This window comes from Choristoneura fumiferana, chromosome 18, assembly GCF_025370935.1.
Source record: "Choristoneura fumiferana chromosome 18, NRCan_CFum_1, whole genome shotgun sequence".
Taxonomy (NCBI): domain Eukaryota; kingdom Metazoa; phylum Arthropoda; class Insecta; order Lepidoptera; family Tortricidae; genus Choristoneura; species Choristoneura fumiferana.
In genome coordinates this window covers 19,877,894-19,896,549 of record NC_133489.1, presented here as the reverse complement: position 1 = coordinate 19,896,549, position 18,656 = coordinate 19,877,894, and the positions used below count along the sequence as shown (strand labels likewise).

Sequence of the window (18,656 nt, the reverse complement as noted above, 5' to 3'; positions counted from 1 at the left end):
GCTGATTGAATAAGTATTAAAAATAGAGAAATATGTAAATACAGATCTATATATAAATTTGTGTCGTGTGCTTGTTTTTATTGATGATATTTATTTATGTTAATGTGAGTGTTTATGTTTATACATTGTGGTTGTATAAAAATATAACTTTATTTAATGAACTGCCAATCTCCTTGAAATGGTGCATTTGCTAACTTGACTTCAAAAACTTCTTCAAAAGTTCCTTGAGAAACAAATAATTCCCGTCGTAGTTGCTTTTTTTCAAGCTTTTATTTAACTTAGATACCCAGTAGGTTGGGTCAAATCTTTCATGTTAATTTTGACCCACTTCCAGTGGTCGGATGGACTTGAAATTTGATATACATGATGTAAGTTGGATGACCATGCAAATACAGTCAACAAAAAAAGGTTGTATTTTTAATTTTTTTTTCATCAGCCAGTGTTTACGAACTCGCCAGTGAATAAAAAGGACAAATAAAACAATGTTAGAAAATTATAAATAGACTTTTAATTAGCGAACCCTCCTGCAACTGACAACTCAACACAAATTACAAACACAGTTCGGAAATCACAATATTATCTGTAGGCTTGTGGTCAGACTTAAATAATCTATACTTAGTTTTTTTTAGCATTATAAAGAGGGTAAAAAATCTTGAAGTCTTTTTATTGAAAAACGTTTTTAAAAAAAACTAACTAAATGATCATATGTCCTTGCTAATTGTTACATAGTCGCCGTGACTTATTTTTTAAATTGTTTTTCAATAAAAATACATGTCAAGATCGCTTACCTTCTTTCTAATGCTAAAAAAATAATAAGAATATTAAATCTAAAGTAAAAAAAAAATCTTCGTGTGTTTAACTTCTGCTTCTATCAATGTATCAAATAAATTGATACTTAAAAACGATTCAACTAATAGAGAATTTCCGAACCGAATGATGACTGCCTTTGATTTCATTGCATAGATAGCCCCTCAAAGCATTCTAAAAAAAACCTGGGTTTTTTAAATCGGCAAAAATCCGAGCTTGTTCCAGAGGGCCACCGATTGTCTAATATCACACATTTCTTGAGTGTATTATTATTAGGTTTATTTATATTTAAATATTTATAACTATAGCTGGGAGCGGGAAATATTCCAATCTTTCTACCTTACAATAAAGATAGATAAGAGGGAATAAAAAGGCCAAATCTTCTATTTGAATTCATATTGCATTTAATTAACTGATCGCCGCTAATTCTTGAGCAAGGGAAGTATTAGGTAAAGATCTATTTAGAAAACTTCGATTATTTTTGGTCAATTTTAATTGCAATTATTTCCAAACAATTAAAAAATTAACACGAGTTTACAAATTCTCACCAACTTCTATGATTTATGTGATTGGGCAAACAAAAGAATAAATAAACAAGTAATAACCATGGGTAATCCTCTTTCGATCGTTCAAGTATTGAGTCGCTTTTACAATGTTATTAACACATACAAGTTCAACGGACACTGGCATTTAGCTTTCATAGCCACGATAAAATAGCAAGTTTTTCTTCTAAACACCATCAAAAAGAGAAACTAGAAATAGTTAAATAACATAGATTCGTTATATTATACAGATTATCCTTTAATTTGAAATGTTTGAGCGGGTAAACTATGGCAAAACTGTGATTTTTTTCATTTCTAAAAAGTATTTTGTAACAGCTGTATGTTAATTGATGATAAGTTAAAGACCAACTATGACGAACGAACTTCGAATGTGGCGTCACTCCCTCTACTTTGTAATTCTCAAAATAATTATTTTCTTTGTAAAATATAACAGTACATTTTGAGGAATCTGATGTTATTTCTAAAATGTCTATGGTACCCATTTTTCTTACGATTTTAACAATGAACAGCGATGTGGAAAAATCGAATCCGAATTCCATTTAACATGTTTTTGGTCAATAAAAATAATTTCTGACCTTAGCAGTGTCAAACAAATCAGAAAGAACCCGTGATCAGCACATAGGACACCAGTTATAATGACATATTGGATGTGACAACCAAATGTTGCTGTCCCTTCAATGTCATGTCATTATAAACGGTTTTGAGCTAAAACCTTTTACAATACATCAGAAATACAGTCAAAAACTTGTGACTGTACTTTCGAAGAGAGCGTCAATAACCTTCAATACGGCACAAGGTGACAAATGCAGTACTACTACTTGGCATAATGTACAGAGTTAAATAAAAAGAACAAAAAATAAGGCACACAGGTATAGAGAAGTTTTTATTAAGATAAAACTATTTATACTCATTCTACAAGGTCTCAAGATAAAAATGGTGTCACGGTTTTCCGTAAAACGATTCTAAGTTTTTGAAATCACAAAATAGGTAATAGAAAAATAATTACATTTAAATTGCCACGTATTTGTATCATTACATCGTCCAATTAATATGTAGACGACTTTCCATACCGGTTTGTCTGTAAAAGACAGGACTGCTAAGGTCACGTTTTTCCAAGCTTTATTACAAATGGTCCACAGTGTAAATCAGTAACCAATCCTACAACGCAACAACACACCCAGTGCCTACAAAACCTACTCGGCCTCACGCTTGCGAGTCCAGCACTGGCGCGTCGTAGTTAAGTTACTGCTTTTACACTGTACAATTTTGCCATTGATCAGGTAGTCCATTGTGTCACGTAAATAAATATAAATAAATATCGCGTGGACGTTTACGCCACGTAGTTGTACTGGTTGGGGTTGTCTTTATCTCGCTCCATGTAGTCGCGGTCGATGAGGGATTCAATGCGTTTCTTGAGGTCAGCGGGCTGCGAAAAATATAATTTAAATCAGTCAGAGATATGGCATAAGTGCTCTTCAATGGAGAGCCCGGCCCTCATTGACATCTATGTACTAGATTGCATGTTTCTTACATCAAAACGGCGCACGAAAGCAGTTCACAGCGCGGTTTTGTGAACAGTCCACTATAGTCTGTTGACGTCCGGGACAGCGGTTGTGTCAAAGTAAAATTGATTGATGCGCCGCGCGTTTTGTTCCAAACAGCCAGTCTAGTGCCGTAAGGTACATAGATGTCGATGCCGGCCTTATACTACGAATTGCATAATTCGAACTTCGTATCATGTCGTACCGTTGACGCTTATATTATTTACGAGAGGGAGAGGGACGGTATGATACGAACGTCGATTTTCGAATTTCGTAGTAGCCACCCAGGACCAAATTACAACAGAATATATCTTGAATTTATTTAGCTCGTTCAAATGAAGAGTCATGTCAACATTATTGCAAACAACGAACCTTCCGATCGCTGGCAATAAATGAACATGGATACCGTTCGGGTGTATATTGAATATCTTATCCTACCTTGACGGGGAACTTGAGCTGGTTGTACAGTTCTGAGATGAGCAGGTTGTGCGAGAGCGCTTTGCGCATTTTCATGACGCGCACGATCGCCGCGTCGATCTGGTACTGCCGGTCTTGGAACACGCGCTCTTCCGTCGCCTTTTGCTCTTCGCTCTGAAATACATGCACGCACACATTAATGCAGGAGTCAGCAAAGTATGAGACGCGGCGCCCTTGTTACGTATTATCAAAATCGTCACTACTTTGAAAGAATCTCGTATCTCAAATCGATACGTCAACAAAATCGACCCTTCAAATAATGCGCATAAAGTTTACTCAGAAAAATTATCAATTTAAAGTTACGAACTTTAAAAAAAGATGTATGTGACGAAGATGTGTAATGTGACGAAGATGTGTAAGTGACGATATATGAAAATAACAGTTAACAAGAGAAAGAGATGACAAAGGCTAACTTATCCCTTAGTCACAGACTTAGGTGTTACTCAGGCATGGTGCATATGTGCACAAATATTCGACTTGGTGAATTCATAATATGGTACAAAATCACTTGAATTCGTTAAAAATATTATACGTTTATAAATTAATTCCTCAAAGTTAAAACAACTAATAAAACTATGATTCGTTACGTGGTAGCGTATTTAAATTAGCGGAGCCTGGAAAAGGGTTAAAGATACCTCTTCCAGTTAACCTTTGAACGATCGCAAGGACACCAGAAACAAGATTTTTAAACTATTTCCTGCATCATTATCATCAGCCAGAAGACGTCCACTGCTAAACAAAGGCCTCCCCCTTAGAACGCTACAATGAACGACAACTCGCCACTGCATCAATTCAATTCGCAATTCTTACGACGTCGTCAGTGCATCTGGTGGGATGCCTACCAACGCTTCTTCTTCCTGTTCGCTATCGCCACTCGAGATCTTTTCTCCCCCAATGGTTATCTATTCTTCGAGCGATGTGGCCCGCCCATTGCCCCTTCCACTTGCATATTTTTACAGCTATATCAGTGATTTCTGCATACGAGATTAAAACAGTGCACAACTTACAGTCTCCTTCATCTGTATCTGGTTGATCTTGATGCGGAACAGCTTGTTAGTGAAGTCAGCGTTGAAACAGAAGTGGTCCGTGTTGGCGACCTCGCGGCCGCGCGGCGCCTTCGTCAGCACGCGCGCTTTGCCGCACGCGAGCGACTGCAGAGTGCGCCGCAGCTCGCCCTCCTGACCACACGACGAATTAATAAATAATAGCATATAAAAAAAAAAAAACATCATGGGACACCTGACACCAACACACACACTGGCGTTCGTGTCGTCACAGTCTAGTGTGTATATGTCTTTATTTTATGTGTTTAGTTTTAATGGGTCCCACTGAAAAACAGCGTTGTGGCTTGCCGCTACGTGCCGCAACATTATGCTGAGTGGGCTCCAATTTATATTATTCGATGTTTTTTTTTATTATTATTTCTTCCTAACGTGTTTTTTCTGTGTATCGAATATGTGTAAATTAAATCTCTCTCTCTCTCTCTCTCTCTCTCTCTCAATTGACGTAGTCCCAACCTAGTCCGTATCAATCGTAGTCAAGTTTTCTAACCACTTGGCCATCCGGTCGTCGACATTGTGCATCAAGGCTCCGATTCGACCACAGAATGTGTGAGGATGTGTTTCGCATAAACAATAGAAAATTCGCACTGAGCCCCACAAGCACAGAAGTGGGATGTTGGCGCTGGCGAGGTGAAGAGATTCTTACCTCAATATTAGAAGCTACTTTGATCTCCTCGAAGGACAAGTTGTCTCCGTCGTTGAACAACAGAAGCACCAGCGCTTGGAACAGCGATACTTGCAGCTCTTTGTTACCCTGCAACATTACGACGTGTTTGTGTAACGAAACTAGCTTAAGGTCATCGAACTTATCATTTTAATACACTGTTTTTCTGAGAGAACTAGGCAGCTGTCCCCCCCCCGAAATTCAATTTCAAGAGAATTTTCGTGTCACAATGGAAAAAAATAATGGTAATTCTAACCACCTACCTGCGTTGTAGTGCAACTTTTTAGTCTTCAGTCTTATATGTTTAACATGTTTTATGTATTAACTTACCACGCAGGTGTGTGAACGAGAAAATAAGCACGGGGGATGCAATCGAAATAAGCTTTTGTTAAAAAAAGTACTTTATTTTACAAGTTTTTTTGCAGACTGTACTTTTTGTTGACCCGTTTCCGTACCAAATTTCAAGTCGATGCCATTAACCGTTGAGTTCCGTCCTGCAGAGACAAGCTTGGTTGGACCACTGGGATGTCACTACCAGATTATTCTACTGTCACCTGATTTACATAAGTATCAAATTCAACTTCCAAGATTTGACCCGCACTACATACATTGCAAGTTAAGTAACAGCTTGTGAAAAAATATGACTTGCCCCTCCCCTGGGCCCCTATGGGCCATAAGCTACACCCTTGCCCATGTGTGTCCACCTCCATACCTGTGCAAAGTGCGCCCGGAGCACACAGTGCCCCAGCGTAGGCTGCCACGTGAGCTTCCGTCCGGAGTGCTTGCCCAGGTAGAACTTGGTGAAGTGGTCCTGTTGCCGCGTCAGCGCCGCCGGCAGCCGCGCCTCCGCCGCGCCGTACGTCGGCCAGAAGCCCATCGTCAGGATGTACACGGACAGCTCTATGCCGGAGTTGTCTTGCGTGCCCGCTAGGTGCTGGAAGTAATGCAATCCCAATGATATTACAAATACGAACGTTTGTAAGGCAGTTTGTTTGTTACTTCACGTCTAAGCCATTTTATTATAGGAAAGGCTGCTGGTAGAAGCTGAATGCGTCTAGCCGAGGACAGGGCGCAATGGCGCTCTTTGGGGGAGGCATATGTCCAGCAGTGGACTGCTATAGGCTGATGATGATGATAAAGCTTTCGTGAGACATTTGAAACATTACAAAATTAAACGGTTCGAGAAAGGTCCTCACGACACTAGCTCCAGTGCGCCGGAGTGAGTGAGTGGTGTCAATACGGTATTTGACAATTATGTACATACATATACATATAAATCCATACTTAATATTATAAATGCGAAAATGTGTGTGTTTTTATGTTTGTGTGTATGTTTGTCCGTCTTTCACGTCGAAACCGAGCGGCGGATCGACGTGATTTTTGGCAAAGAGATAGTTTATGGACCCGAGAGTGATATAGGCTACTTTTTATCCCGAAAAAACGCAGAGTTCCCGAGGGATCAGCGCGCGATAACCGAATTCCACGCGGGCGAAGCTGCGGGCAAAAGCTAGTATAGTCATAAAGACAATGTTATAAATACTGTAAAAAATAGTGAAATACTGTACTATTCTATTAGAACACAGCGCAAGCCTTCGAATTCAGAGGATTATCCCTACAAATAGAATGTATGAAAACTATTGAAAACCGGTGAAATAAAATAACCCTCCTTCGGGAAGTCGGGTAATTAACCTGAACTCACCTGTTTATAAGTAATATTAATATCCTTGGACAGCTCCATATCCTTGAACATGCCCTCTAATTTACAAGTAAAGCCGCCCCCACACTCCTGCTTCAGCTTACTAAGCATAGACTTCTCAGCGTCCACGGACGCCGACTTGCCAACCAGCAGCCGTTTCGCCAAGTCTTTCTTGTAGAACGCCTCGAAAACATCCTTGCCGTGTATAAATCTGAACAACACCATTATTTTGTCGAGCAACCGCTCCAATTCTTCTTCCGTCGCTTCTTTGTTGCCCGCTCGGAGTTTTACGTCTACAAATTTAGCTGGAATAAAAAAGGATTGTTTGTTTTAAGTTAGAATATATGCCAGTGCCTTTATTAAGACACGCCAGTGTATCAGGCCACCCTTTCGCACGCAGGAATCCTTTCGCACGTTATTTCACATCCTGGTAAAATTTAAAATGAAAATGGTATATTTTTTACTATGGTTTATATCAATCCAATTTATATAAAGTGTAAACAAACCGATTTTATCAAAATTCTTGTATAAACACCCAGTGGATCGCATCAATAACACATTCCTTTATAATTTTAGTTTTTTTTTACGTACTTTGATAGATAGATAATAAATATAGTTTCATGTTTATAAATAAAACTTGTCTCAAAAAAAACAGACATGATAGACGACATTGTTAAACTCACCAATGAGTTCCGCAGGTTTATTCTGCCGCTGGTTGATGAAGTGTTCGAAGGCCTCTCTCATGGAGTAAAGGAAGCGGTCGTTGCGCATGAAGCACACAGCCACAATATGGTCCAATTGTTCCTTGAATTCTAGGAGCTCCGCCACCATCGTCTTGTCGCGCTCCGGCTCGATCACTATCGTCCGACCTTTTTTCTGAAATAATTATTATGGTTCATAATCAAAATAAGAAGCTTATTGTAACTTACAGTACAGTAAAGTAAAGATTGCACACCGGTCTTTGGAAAGAGACTCGGCTAATTTCGGCTTCTTAGAGCGTTGTCAGACACTACTTATGTGACGTTTGTCAGTCATTGTACAGGTGCAATAGAGAAGGTACTGACGCATTTAGATAAAAATACGAGTATATAATAAAGAGTTGTTGAAACCCCCCAAAACTTTAAATTGTACGATAGCATCTTTAGGAACAAGAGGGTTCCAAGTAGTTGCAACAACTCTATAGATATCCGAAGTTTACATGTCATTAATTTGACGTAAGGTGCAGTATTTATTTGATATAAAACGTCACTTAATTAACAAAAATGATTGATGGACGGTCGCCAGTGTTCGGAATACGTTCGTGAACAGCCAATTGTCTTTTTCCGAAGACCGATGTGCAATCTTTATCGCCGGGTACTGTATGTGGTTTCGTGATTCTGGGATGCCGTGACAGCCGGCGGTACAACATCAGATGGCCAAGCCAATGGGTTACTGAGTTTGCTACGGTTGCACCTTGGGCAGGCGGTTTTGATGTCTCTCCAGGCTCAGCGACGCTAACACAGCGGCGGGTGGTGCCGCCCTAGCACAGAACAGGCAGAGGGACCCGATGGAGTTCTCTAACGTCTCGTCTTTCAACGATCGCTGCAACCTTACCAGTACATACAGTCAGAGCTGAGTGGCACTGTCCTATGATCTGCTCAGATAACACGGTCATCTGGTTACAAAGCAACTGGATTTCACGTTACCCTTCGGTGGGCGACTGCAGTTAAGAGTAGGAGGTGCCGCCATGGCAATATTCCTATGGATTACGAGTACATTTTCAATGTTAACAGGTGTACCAACCGGAGTCTCGCTGTTACGGCCGCCTTTCTTAGCAGCACAAGTGCATTCAGGACATATCCAGGTAGCTTTCTCCTCAGCAGTGAGGGTTTTGTCGTTGCAAGCATAATGGTACAGCTTAGCACATGCCACGACCATACATTTTGTATCTGTTTGGTCAGTAATGTTTTTTAAAATTGGCTAGAAATAGTAATGTTGTTTTTCAAAGTTCACTGACCTTGATATAAGCATTGAAGTGACTACACAGCTCTGTGAGGCCGTCTTTGACGCGGCTGAACAGACTATACAGGGTGGTCAGGTCTGCGAGCCGCGGGCCGTCCATCAACGCTTCTAGCCCTTTGCTAAGGATCCCCGTTAGGTGTTCGCTGAGCAACATGCGCTCTATCGTGTGGATTAACTGCCATCTGGAAGTGATTTAAAGGATAAATGTGAATTGGGCAACACATTATTGCGTGTTTAAGTCACGGGAGTGGTAGTAATTGTGTAGTTTTTTTTTTTTTTTATACTGTATAGGCTTGCGATTGGCCACAATCACGCCTGATGGAAAGCGAGGATGAGGCCTACGATGGAGCACGCTTGCCTAGTAAATGCTCATTCACCCTAGACTTGAAGGCGGCCAAATTGTAGTGTTCAGGAAACACAGTCGCAGGCAGGGAATTCCACTCTTTATATATATATGGTGGTGGCAGATGGGTTTGTGTGATTTGTGTGTGTTCTTACAATGTGGAGGTGGAGGAACTGCTTGAACACATATTTCTTTCATAAGCGTAGCTATCATAATGTCACGGGTGTATAGTAGGAATTTTTTGAGATGTTCCAATCTCGTTAACAGCCCACCTTTCGAACAAAGCTATTGTATTCTATTGTGCCCTCAACCGCATAATCCTCAGTTTAAAATGAACGGAAATATAAAATAAAATAGTTCACTCAAATAACGACTTCATCTAGAGCAGAAAGTGCATTTAAAAAAATACACGTTCGCAGATAATAAGTTTTCATGAGGCTGCTTGTCCACGACACATTCAATTTTGAAACATATTATCTGCCAACAAAGTTTTATTTAAAATGAACTCTCTACTGTGAATAATAAAGTCGTTATTTCAATGAGTTATTTTATCTTATATTTTCGTTAATTTTAAACTGAGGATTATGCACTTGAGGACATAATAGAATACAATGGCTTTGTTCGACAGGTGGGATGTTAACGAGATCGGGACATCTCAAAAAATTTCATTTTTTTAACACCTGTAAATAACTACAGGACTCGAAAGAGTTTTGCCTCCTGAACATGGGAAAATATTTATTATAATTTATTTCTCCATATTTAAAAAAATACAAAAAATTTAAAAAATATGCCTGAATTTGCCAACACTACGACAGAATAGATATGTTTCCGTTGCCTTTTTCACCAGAAAAAGGAGCTGTCATAATTTTGACAACGTCTCTATGCAACGTCTACGTCAGATTTACGTGATCTTTTTTTTAAGAGACTAGACAAAAGTAATGGATCTATTGTGTCGTAGTTTTGGAGTTATGCCCTTTTAGAATAAGCACATCTTAAAAAAATTGTAATAAATTAATTAATAGTTGTAGCGAAATTTTAAAAATATCAGCGTTTTTCTCTTTCCAAACAGAATACAGAGAACGAATCAAATTATAGTCTTAGAAATATGAAATCTTGTCAATTGTTCCAGTTCATTGATATGGACCTCCGCAAAGTAACGCATGATTCAATAAATTAGATTTGATTAGTCTTAAACCTTGGTACTGTATGTAGTTCTCCTTTTGTTTGAAAAGTAAATGAAGTGCCGTAAAAAAGAAACGCATCTAAAAACTAAAAAAAAAAAAAATGTCACTGTGTCGTAACTTAACATTCGCTAGGTGCGGTAGATTGAGAGGTGGTAAGCTATGATTTCTTGAGTGTAGCTGGCTGGATTTAATGTTTGCTTTGTTAATTAAGATTACGCAGACCCGTGACTAAAAGTGATTATCTTATAGTTAGCATACCCACAAAAATGTAGTCGTCCCGTTTCAACGCCAACGTTAAAAGGAGACGATTGTATTTTTGTAGCGACTGATTATGTTAGACAAATTATTTGAATGGGATCTTTACTCAATGAGGGCTATCGCGTATGAATTCGCCGCTAGAGGCACTAGTGTAGCGTGAGGTCTCCGAATTGGCAAATCTCATAGTTTTTGGGTGAGCTATGCGGGTTTATTTATAATTAGAATAATTTTGTGAAATTTTGCAATACCTGAAATTAATTATGGCAAATGTGCGTTACGGGGCAATGAATGTCTGTGTTTTGAGACAGTTTTGTCTTTCGGAAACTTTTGTCCTCCCTTTTTTTCCGAACAAAACGGGTCTACCAACACTTTGGTTGCTCGGTATTTTTATGGCACGATTATAAGGTATTAAATATGATTTAGATGTAAATTTTGTTTTCACGGCCGTAATAACAAACTAATCACTATACTCCAGGCAGGACCTTTGTCTACAGTTGCGCCATTTGGTGAGCCCGAAAACGGTAGCTCTCTTTGCGTAGGAACTACAGTCCAGGCCCTCTCATTATGAGAGGAGGCCTGAGTCCAGCAGTGGGACGTATATAGGCTGCGATGATGATGATACTCACTTGGTGGAGGGGTCTAGGTAGTGCAGCAGCCGTTCATTTTCCTCCCTTAGCCGTTTCTCCACGTGGGCCAAATAGGCCGGTACGGCGAGCTCGCGCATCAGTCTTTGGCCTTCCGCCGCATACAGACGCTCCGTTGCTTGGAGGAACCTGGAGGAAACATAATTGAAATAATTATCGTTAAACAATTTCTAATTAATCCGTCAGTTATATTAATTGAAAATATTGGACACAATATTTTTCTTTTAGGGGCTATCACATCGTGTTTTATTTTTGTCTCATTACACTTTGCGGGGGGGAGGGGGGGTCTCAATTGCGCTCAAAAGCATCCTGATAAATCCGCAGATCTAGGCTCTTGAGCAGCAAAATGTGTCCTTGTTGTTGTGGTAAATAATAATATAAATCATGGAACAAAAGACATCAAATAACCTAGTCCCAAATTAAGCAAAGCTTGTACTATTGTTACTGGGCAGTGGATAAACACATTTATATAGATGAATACATACTTAAATATACATTAAACAACCGAGACTCGAGAAAAAAAAACATTCATATTATTCATACATACAAATATCTGCCTCGACCGGTAATCGAACTGGGGACCTCAAGCTCAAGCGTCAACTGATCCAAGCTCATTTCCCTTACTTGAGTACGAAGGCGTCCTGGAAAATCTGCAAATCTAGGCTGTTAAGCAGCGAAATGTGTCCATATATGATCCCGGAGCAGATCCAAGCTCATGGTCTTACTTGTGTTCGAAGGCGTCCTGGTAGATATGCAGGTCGGAGAACATCATGAGCAGGCTCTTAAGTTACAAGACATGTCCATATTGTTATGGTGCTTGACCAGATTAAAGCCCATGGTCATACATGTGTTCGAAGCGTCCTGGTAGATCTGTAGCCTAGATATTGTTGAGTGTGCTTGGATGCTGGTCAGAAGCAGATCCAGATCTAGGCTGCTGAGCAGTGGTGCCTATACTGCTAGTGCTCATGGTCTTACTTGTGTTCGAAGGCGTCCTGGTAGATCTGCAGATCGGACAGCATCCGCAGCAGACTCTTGAGCAGCGAGATGTCGACGGCGTCGCCGCCGCGCTCGCGCTCGATCAGCAGCAGCAGCCCGTCCACGGCGCGCGTCTGCACCAGCGTGTTCATCGCGATATGGTGCCGAAACAGGTCCAGACCCATGTCCCTGGCACAACAAACCACTCTATAAAACATTGAACAATGTTGGTTATGCTGACAATATGACGATATGATGCTGTAGATATCACGGGACAATACGGTATTTGACCACTGAATTTGCCATCCCACTAATGTTATAAATGCAAAAGTTTGTAAGGCTGTTTGATTGTTTGTTACTTTATCACGTCGAAACCATTGAACCAATCAAGATAAAATTCGGTACACAGAACATAGAATGGTTGAAAATGGAATTTATACTGCTTTTTTGAATATTTTTTGAATTTCAATCCTTTAAAATAAAACACGCATTGAAAAACTTTGATTTATCTATAAAATAAATGAAAAATAATCAAATAAGCACCGTGTTGACACAAATTGACTTAGTTCCAGACTCAAACCAAACAAATTTCATTCCTTTAAAATGTATATTTAACATTAATATGTGTTATTCCTGTGACCCGTTTATTTTTGGTCTGTTCCCACTAGTTCCATTGAGAGTACTATAATAGAGTTCTATAATAGTATTGTCAATTAAATAGAACTAGTGAAAACACACCTTTTTTTAGCATTACAAAGAAGGTAAGCGATCTTGACGTGTCCTTTTATTGAATAACACTTTTGAAAAATAAGTCGCAGCAAATAGTAACAATTAGCAAGGAAATGTGATCATTTACATGCTTTTGGTATCATAAGTAATAGCTATTGTTTTTTTTTAACGTTTTTCAATAAAAAAACTCGTCAAGATTGTTTACCCTTTCTCTAATGCTAAAAAAAACAAAGTATATCTTTTTACCACATTAGAGTTAAAACATACACTCACAAACCTTGGAATTTATAACACTAGTAAAAAGCAAACAATGTTGAAAGTGCAAATTAAAAAAAAATTAAAATGTAATACATCCAAAATCTTACCAAATTGAATGTATACTAGGATTCTGCAGTACATAAGTACGGTCCAGATAAAGGAAGATACTCCGTATCATGATCATCTGGCGGCAGTGGGCTCGCCAGCAGTCGTCCATGCGTTTGAGGAAGACCTGGCGGTCCATGCTCTCCGAGAGGAACTGTTCAATGTTGGCTTTCACATGAGCCTCCACCAGGTTTGTCAGGTTCACGTACAGCTGAGATGCCATCTGCGGATAAAACAAATTGAGTGACTCTTTTTCAGTACGTAAAATACTTCTGGCTGTAATTATTTTGTAATGAAAGATACGCCATGTGTTCATAAAACAACGTAAAAACATGCTCTCTCTAAACATGAAAGAAATTACACACACACACACACAGCTGGCGCTGCCAAGAGCGTAGTCAGCGATATCGGCAATTTTTGAAAAAATATTAGTTTTTCTTTTAAAAATATACAATTCACTCGCAAATGTGATGAAAAACATTGTATGTCGCACGGGCGGTACTAGAATTACGAACATCGACTCATTAAAGCCCTCAGTCTTCGACTTCAGGCTTCTAATAGACTCTCGTTCGTAATTCCTTATTTACCGCCCTTAAGACACAATGTACTATTACGAGTATCATTATTAATCATTATTAAATGGGCCTTAAATTATTAGCTATTATTCACTGCTATGCTGCAAGTAAAATTATGGGCAACGTTCGGTTATTACCTACTCACAAACACTACAACATGCCTCTTGTCTAGTAAGAAAGTGCATTAAAAATAACACACATACTCCTGGCCGATTTTGGCTACAGCAACTACTAAAACTATTAGACGAGAGGGCTAAGGTTGTTCGCCCGTTCATGTGCCCTTAAATGACTGCATTAGCCAATTTTATTAGAAAACGTGCGCAAACAGTGGTAGCTTGAAGGACACCGTCAATGTAGTGGTAAAAGATGGCTGAGGGCGTCACGATTCATGTCCAGATCAGACCGCCTCTGCAACTCGAATTCAGTCGCTTTATCCCTCACAACGCGCCTCCATTCAGAGCGGCGCCTTGCCTGCTCTTCCCAGCGAGAGGGATTAATACCACACCTTTTCATGTGCCTTTTCGTAGGAACTGGCCGCCTTGTTTCCACTTGCCATTCTGGAGTTCGGAAAAGAAGACTCTTGCCTCAGACATCCGCGATACATGCCCACACCACCGAAGCTGACGCCGCATCAAGTAACTCTCAACACCTAGGACATTCGCCCGGCGAAAGACATTGGTGTTTCTCACCCGATCTGCCACTTGATGTTTAGAATGTCCCGCAAGCACTTAAATGTGGAACCCGTCTAGCGTGCGTATTTGATGGCGGTATAGGACTCAGGTCTCAGAAGAATATAGAAGATTGGGGAGCACTACGGCTGTAGTACTTGGCTAAGTAGACGGAGATCTTTGTCGATAACCTAAGGTCATGTGAGTGGAATACCTTGAGTCGCAATATGCCGAACGCAGCCGCTGCTAAGGCAATACGGTGGTTTATTTCCGACTCAAGGTCACACGTGGCTGTGATACTGCTACCCAAGTACTTAAATTTCTCGATTTGCTTCAGCCTCATCTCACCGAGAAAAATCTCAAGAGTAATTGCTACCAAGCCAGTCCATTGCCATAACTTCAGTTCACACTTAAGTTAAATAAAATAAAAAAAGTTTATTGAAAAGGTATATAGTTGATTTGGCATTAAGCATTTAATTGCTAAATAAATGGTTTTTGTCATTATCATTAATACCATTACTATGAAGAGGGTGCTAAATTGTTTTTTTATGCAACATGGAATTTCAAATAATCAGTGGACAGTTAAGTATTTTAACGAAACAAAAAAAACTATCATTCAGACCAAATTAGATTGGCACAGTCGGGGGATTAGAAACAATAGTTATTTCTAGCCCCAGCCCCCTCTGACGCCCTTTAGTAATTTTTCGAGGCTGGCAATTTGATACCCCACATACAAAATTTTGAACATAACATCTAATCAAATGTCTACTGTTCTTGATTGCCATTTAGTTTAAAATTCTTGCATTAAACATTTGAGGCAGGGTCTCAGGAGGCTACGGTGTGACACATACATATATAGGAGAAGAGGAGTGTAGCTATTTTTGAGGCAAGAAGAGAATAATTTAGATTTTCTTAATAATAAACGTGACAAGGGGAAGGGGTATAAATTGAACAAAATCAATGTAACATAATTTGTGGACGGCCCCTAATTTTTCACTAGAACAACCTAAGTTTGATGTAATGACTTAACCCTTATAGAGTAAGACATTTTTTCGCCCAATCTTTTTCAAAATCTATTTAATAAGTCATAAGGTTTTGAATAGATTATAACAGTATGTTAACACTATTAATTTTAAGTCTTACGGAAAAATGGTTGCTTGTGTGACCAATTATGGCTCTTGCCCTATAAAGGGATAAAAAAGAACCAATGAAATTCATTAAACCAGCAAACCTTGTGACTGCACATGTTCTCGACAGCCTGGTACAGCTCCTCAAGTGAGTAGGCGATGGCCGTGGAGGTCTGGATGGCCACCACAGCCTCCCGCAGTTTGCTCCATGTTGTCTCCTGATAGTTGTCTGGGAGCTTTGGCTTACCTGTAATATTGCATATTTAGAGAATTAAATAGTGCTATGTTTTAAACTTTTATGATTTTCACTCATAACTATTACCATGCTCAGGACCTTATCTATCACACTACAAATGAGTAAAAATTGCTTGGACATTTCAGCCACAGTACAGTGGCCTTGGTCATGAGTATTTAATCAATAAAAAGACTACTCAATCCGCACTGGGGTCCCTTGGGTACTACAGCCCAAGGCCCTTTTAATTTTAGAGGTCAGAGATGGTCAACACACATTTATCCACAAAAAGGACTAACACAGATTATACCCCCATAAACTAAGCAGTATTTTTAAATGTGGGTCGCGACACCCTGGCCCACGGGGGCCTGGGGGTGGGATGACCCTTAAAGGGGTTGCATTGACTATAAAATACTCTCACCATTATTGTTTGATTATTCAATTCAATGTTTGTATTACCCATGTGGTGTCAGGTTAGAATAACACCTATCCATTTCTTCCGTGGATGTCGTAAGAGGCAACTGAGGATATAGGTTAGTGTACCGTTTTTGTCAAACTTAGAACCTAAAATTGCTAAAGAGTGGCTCCGAAGCGGTAACATTTTGTGTGCTCTGCCTACCCCATTTGTGTGTGTGTGTGTGTGTGTGTGTGTATTATCAACATAAAATAATACAACTAACTGTAAGTGGAGGTAAGCAGGCAGTCGCCAAATATTTTTCAACCCCCCTTGGTTGTGACATGAAAAAGTTTGAAAAACACTGAACTAATGCATACCAAATTTGATTAATATCATAAGAGCCCTTTCTCAGACCCCTGAGTCGAATTTCTTAATAAATTTATATAAGATACTTAATTGTTACTTCCAACACACAAGATCAGTTAAATAAATATAACTAATAAATCATATTAGCACCAGTAACAACATTTGTTACACTTTCTACATAAGTACCTAACCAATTTGTTTTGAATTGGTGATGGAATTTGGAATGGAGACAGTTTGAGACCCTGAGAAGAATATAGGATAGTTTTTATCCCAAAAACTTTTATTGTTAGTTGAATATTTTTAGTCTTAATTGTGTACATTTTGTGTATAAATAAAGATAAATCCACTCTCCTTATCCACACAATGTGCAACGAAACAGCTGGCATGTTGTAGACACTTTAAAACACACAAATTTAGCTGAATATTATAGGTTAAAATGAACCAACTCCTTAGTAATTTTACTCTAACAAGATTAAGGTTTTATGTCAACTAATAAAATTTGTTTCTGAATATTATGGGTGGACATGTCAGAAAAAAATAAATGGGTTACATTAACATGTGACTGGTTTTAGTGTAAAAACTACATTAAGTAACTAAACCAGCAATATTTTTGGAATTATTCTGTTGAAATTAAAATATTAGTTACCTCAGCAGCAAAATGTAATTCATTTGAAAGTCAAGTTTAATAATAATTAATTAATATTTTAACCATATTTAGGGTCTACTAATTTTGATATCTTGATATTTGTAACATATAACTGCAATAGCGGACGACAATAGGTTATAATTAATGACGACTTCTAAGAGTAAACACATACTTTTGAAATTCTTGATAACAAGTTTCTTCGCTGTCGCACCGTGCTTCGATGATAACGACGTCAAGGAGCTCTTCGCAGCTCCATTGGAGTTAGGGGTTAACAAAGAAAAGTTAGATTTCTTTTCACTGGCACTCATTTCGTCCGTTTTAGCTCTTTTACCGCACTGCTCGTTGTTGTGTAGCGTACGTTTTCTACCCTGATTACCACCTTCTTCCGCTAAAACTGTAGTTTTAGCTGATCCCGACATAAAGCATGATATGGCCGCAGCCGCAACACTAACGATACTACGCTTAATGATAATTAACTACAAAATTCTAATAAAAATAGAAGCATTCGGTCAATCATTTACTACAATCACCACCATTAGTATGAGTTAAGTATAAAAAAAACGAGAGAGGTCGCGTTCGCGACTTATCTAGAAAGCAACTTCTACATTTCTACGTTTAGTTTTACGCTCTGCACTAAGTGCATCGTTTAGTTTTATTGATATACGTATTCTTGTCTGACTAAGAGAGCTTGGGCCATGGTTACTTTTCATAACTTTTCATCGCGGCCCCAACGCGGATCACAAACTTCGCACACACTATGAAATTGCTTCACTTGTTTGTGCAGTTTTAAATAACCACATACTGCAGGGCTACTACGAAACTCGAAGTTCGTGTCGTGCGGTTCCTCTCGCTCTCGTATTAAATAGTGTAAGTGTCAGAGGGACCGCACGACACGAACTTCGAGTTTCGAGTTTCGTAGTAGCCCTGCTGAATGGAAATACATGCAAGTTCACCTAACACAAATCAGCAGCAGAGCTACTATGAAACTCGAAACTCTAAGTACGTATCGTGCGGTCCCTTTGACACACTATTTAATACGAGAGCGAGAGGAATCGCACGACACGAACTTCGAATTTGGAGTTTCATAGTAGCCTTGCAGTATCGAAACGCAAACGTGCAAATAGCTACTGTCAAACCAAAAGTTTATTCGGATTCTTATCAATTAGGTGTCGTTTCTAGAAAAAGTTTTTTATTATAATACGATTTTCCCTTTAGATTACAAAAAAGAATTATTACTAAATAGTGATTAAATTCTTGTGATTCTTGAACAGAAATATGTGAATAATGAACTAGCGTGAGTGACGTTTATACGAGGGCGTTTTATTTTATTTAGATTATT

The 18,656-nt window shown here is 39.0% G+C and overlaps 1 protein-coding gene across 1 annotated transcript; it reads right to left on the bottom strand.

The window, feature by feature from the left end:
- Positions 1–485: 485 nt before the first annotated feature.
- Positions 486–17,927, bottom strand: Cul4 (cullin 4). The gene is made up of 13 exons (XM_074101617.1): positions 17,490–17,927; positions 15,781–15,923; positions 13,309–13,529; positions 12,215–12,403; positions 11,222–11,368; positions 8,806–8,992; positions 7,493–7,685; positions 6,813–7,114; positions 5,826–6,047; positions 5,096–5,203; positions 4,396–4,566; positions 3,350–3,502; positions 486–2,796 (listed from the first exon to the last, which is right to left on the bottom strand). The coding sequence occupies exons 1-13, from the start codon at positions 17,734–17,736 to the stop codon at positions 2,701–2,703; spliced, it is 2,379 nt and encodes a 792-aa protein (XP_073957718.1). The 5' UTR covers positions 17,737–17,927; the 3' UTR covers positions 486–2,700.
- Positions 17,928–18,656: the final 729 nt, after the last annotated feature.

Coding starts and splice junctions, on each gene's coding strand:
- Cul4 (XM_074101617.1), bottom strand. CDS start 17,736: ATGTCGGGATCAGCTAAAACTACAGTTTTAGCGGAAGAAGGTGGTAAT. Junction 6,048..6,812: donor TTAATATTACTTATAAACAG/GTGAGTTCAGGT, acceptor CATTACTTCCAG/CACCTAGCGGGCACGCAAGA. Junction 5,204..5,825: donor TCCGGGCGCACTTTGCACAG/GTATGGAGGTGG, acceptor GTAATGTTGCAG/GGTAACAAAGAGCTGCAAGT.